The sequence below is a fragment of the Gregarina niphandrodes genome (assembly GCF_000223845.1).
Source record: "Gregarina niphandrodes unplaced genomic scaffold scaffold00019, whole genome shotgun sequence".
Classification (NCBI taxonomy): Eukaryota; Apicomplexa; class Conoidasida; order Eugregarinorida; family Gregarinidae; genus Gregarina; species Gregarina niphandrodes.
In genome coordinates, this window is record NW_011645788.1 from 119,079 (window position 1) to 121,258 (window position 2,180).

Consider the following 2,180-nt stretch of genomic DNA (forward strand, 5'->3'; position numbering starts at 1 on the left):
CCATCAACTGGTCAACCGTCTGCAGGGCCACGGCCAGAAACAGGCGTGGCGTAATACTGTCACTGTCGCCAAACCCCAAATCTCACACACCCGGCCATAGGCGGGGGCACCCCTTCGACTTCATCAATCCGGCGATCCAACACCACGCGATCAACGCTCAACGATCCGCAATGCTCCTCACCTGGAGCAGTAGCGTCAAAAGTAATTCCAGTAAACACAGACAACAACGGCGAAACTCCTTCCGACTCCGCAGCGCAACAACCTCTCATCGATCAAAATGCCGACACGGCTGCACCGTCTGACGAGGCTGCAGGTCCGTTACGGCACAAGGATCACGATTCCGGGGATGCTGCTGCAACAGTCCATCCTGAGCGCGGCGGCAACAGGTGGGCGAAAGAGTTCCACTTCGAGTGCAAGAGGGGCGATGGAACGGTGATGGAGGTGCTCCATAAGCTCGCGCCGCTCTCGGAGAGAGCGAGACCGGTCTTCGCTGCGATGAAGTGGCCCAGTCAGATGCGATGAAGTCAGACTCGGACACGTCGGATGACGGGGCGCGGTTCAACAAGTGTGGTAGCTGTGGCATGAGGAGCCACCGCAAGAAAGGCTGTCCCCACGGCAATGACAGGTGCTCTAAGTGCCGCCGGAAAGGGCACTGGGCAAGGATGTGCCCGAGGCACTACCTCACCGACGAGGACTCAGGATTGAAGGCATTCGTGGGGGTAGGAGAAGGCAAAGCGATGCTGAATGTCCGTGGAGCTAGAACCAGGACCGACTACCTAAAGGCGGTGCAAAAGTTCGTAAACAAGGCACTGAGCGCCGACAAGAAAAAGAAGGGCTGGACCCGGGAGAGGACGTCGACATGCCAGTGGCCGCAGTCGAGAAGGTAGTGCGGAGTGACGGTCCAGGGGGCGCGAAACGTCGGAGTGAGCCGACAGAGGACATGACGCCGGAGTCACGAGTCGCGGGAACCGTGACTGGAGAGTCGAGAGACGGCCGAAATTCTCGGTAAGGGCCCTCGTGAAGGGGGTAGAGATTGAGTTCCAGCAGGATACAGGCGCAGGGGTAAGCCTGTTGACGAGAGAGAATTGCAGTCGCGCTAGCGTAAGAGTGTCGCAGCGCCGACAGCAAGTAAGCACAGTGCTGGATTCAGGGTCACTACCCGTGACGGACCCGGTACCGGTAACAGTGCACGGCGAGACGGACGAAGTAGAGTTCGCGGTGCATGACCAACCATCGGTCCCGAACCTCCTGGGGAGGGTAGAATTGGAACGATTTGGTTTGATTGAGAGAAGGTCCGGGAAGACGTTGGTCCTGGCGACCCAGAGAGGCGCAGTTGATGAGATACGGCTTGCGAAGAAGTACAAAGAGCAGCCACCAGTAGTAAAGGAGCAGTCGGAGGATCCCTTCGACAGGCAGCGGCAGGTATTCGTGGAGGGCACGGGACGCCTGGACCAGAGCCTGAGGGATGAGCTGTGGAATCTGTTGGTCGCATACAAAGACGTATGGGCCCAAAGGTTGGCTTGCGTCAAGGCGCGTTTCGAGGCGAGTGGCAAGCCGTACAAAGCGAGGTTGAGACATCTCGAGCCTGAGCTGCGGGCCGAGTTGGAGAAGCAAATGGAGAAGCAGCTGAAGCTTGGAGTCATCCGTCCTTCGAAAAGTGAGTGGGTCGACCGCGCCGCACTTCGTGAAGAAGAAGACGGGCGAGTGGAGGTGCGTTTCGGATTACCGGAGGGTGAATCAAAGCAGGACGGCCGACTCGTATCCGCTGCCCCGAATATGGGACCACTTGAGGGCCGCAGCAGGCCGTCAGCACTTCACGACTCTCGATATGAACTCGGGATTCTGGAATGTGGCGATAGCGGAGGAGAGCAAGCATCTCACCGCGTTCATCACACCGTTTGGGCTGTTCGAGTTCAATGTCATCCCCTTCGGGATTAAGAACTCGCCGGCGGAGTTCCAGCACGCGATGGACATGGTGTTCGAGAAGGTGCTGGACGATCGCACTCTGTTACATTGATGATATCTTCATCGCGACGGACACGGTGCCGGAGATGATGCAGCGGTTGGAGAAGGTCTTGCGACTGTGCAGAGAGAGAGGCTTCTATCTCAGGCTAGATAAGAGCGAGTGGCTCAAGCCCGATGTAAAGTACCTCGGTCACAAGATTGGGCGGCAAGGGATA

The 2,180-nt window shown here is 57.9% G+C and overlaps 1 protein-coding gene across 1 annotated transcript; it reads left to right on the forward strand.

The window, feature by feature from the left end:
* Positions 1 to 1,091: 1,091 nt before the first annotated feature.
* GNI_095600 (RNA-directed DNA polymerase) lies at positions 1,092 to 2,017 on the forward strand (the record flags this gene model as incomplete). The annotated part of the gene is made up of 2 exons (XM_011132683.1): positions 1,092 to 1,732; positions 1,800 to 2,017. Coding segments are annotated over 2 exons (859 nt in total), but the record flags the coding sequence as incomplete, so codon positions are not given.
* Between the last annotated feature and the right edge of the window lie 163 nt (positions 2,018 to 2,180).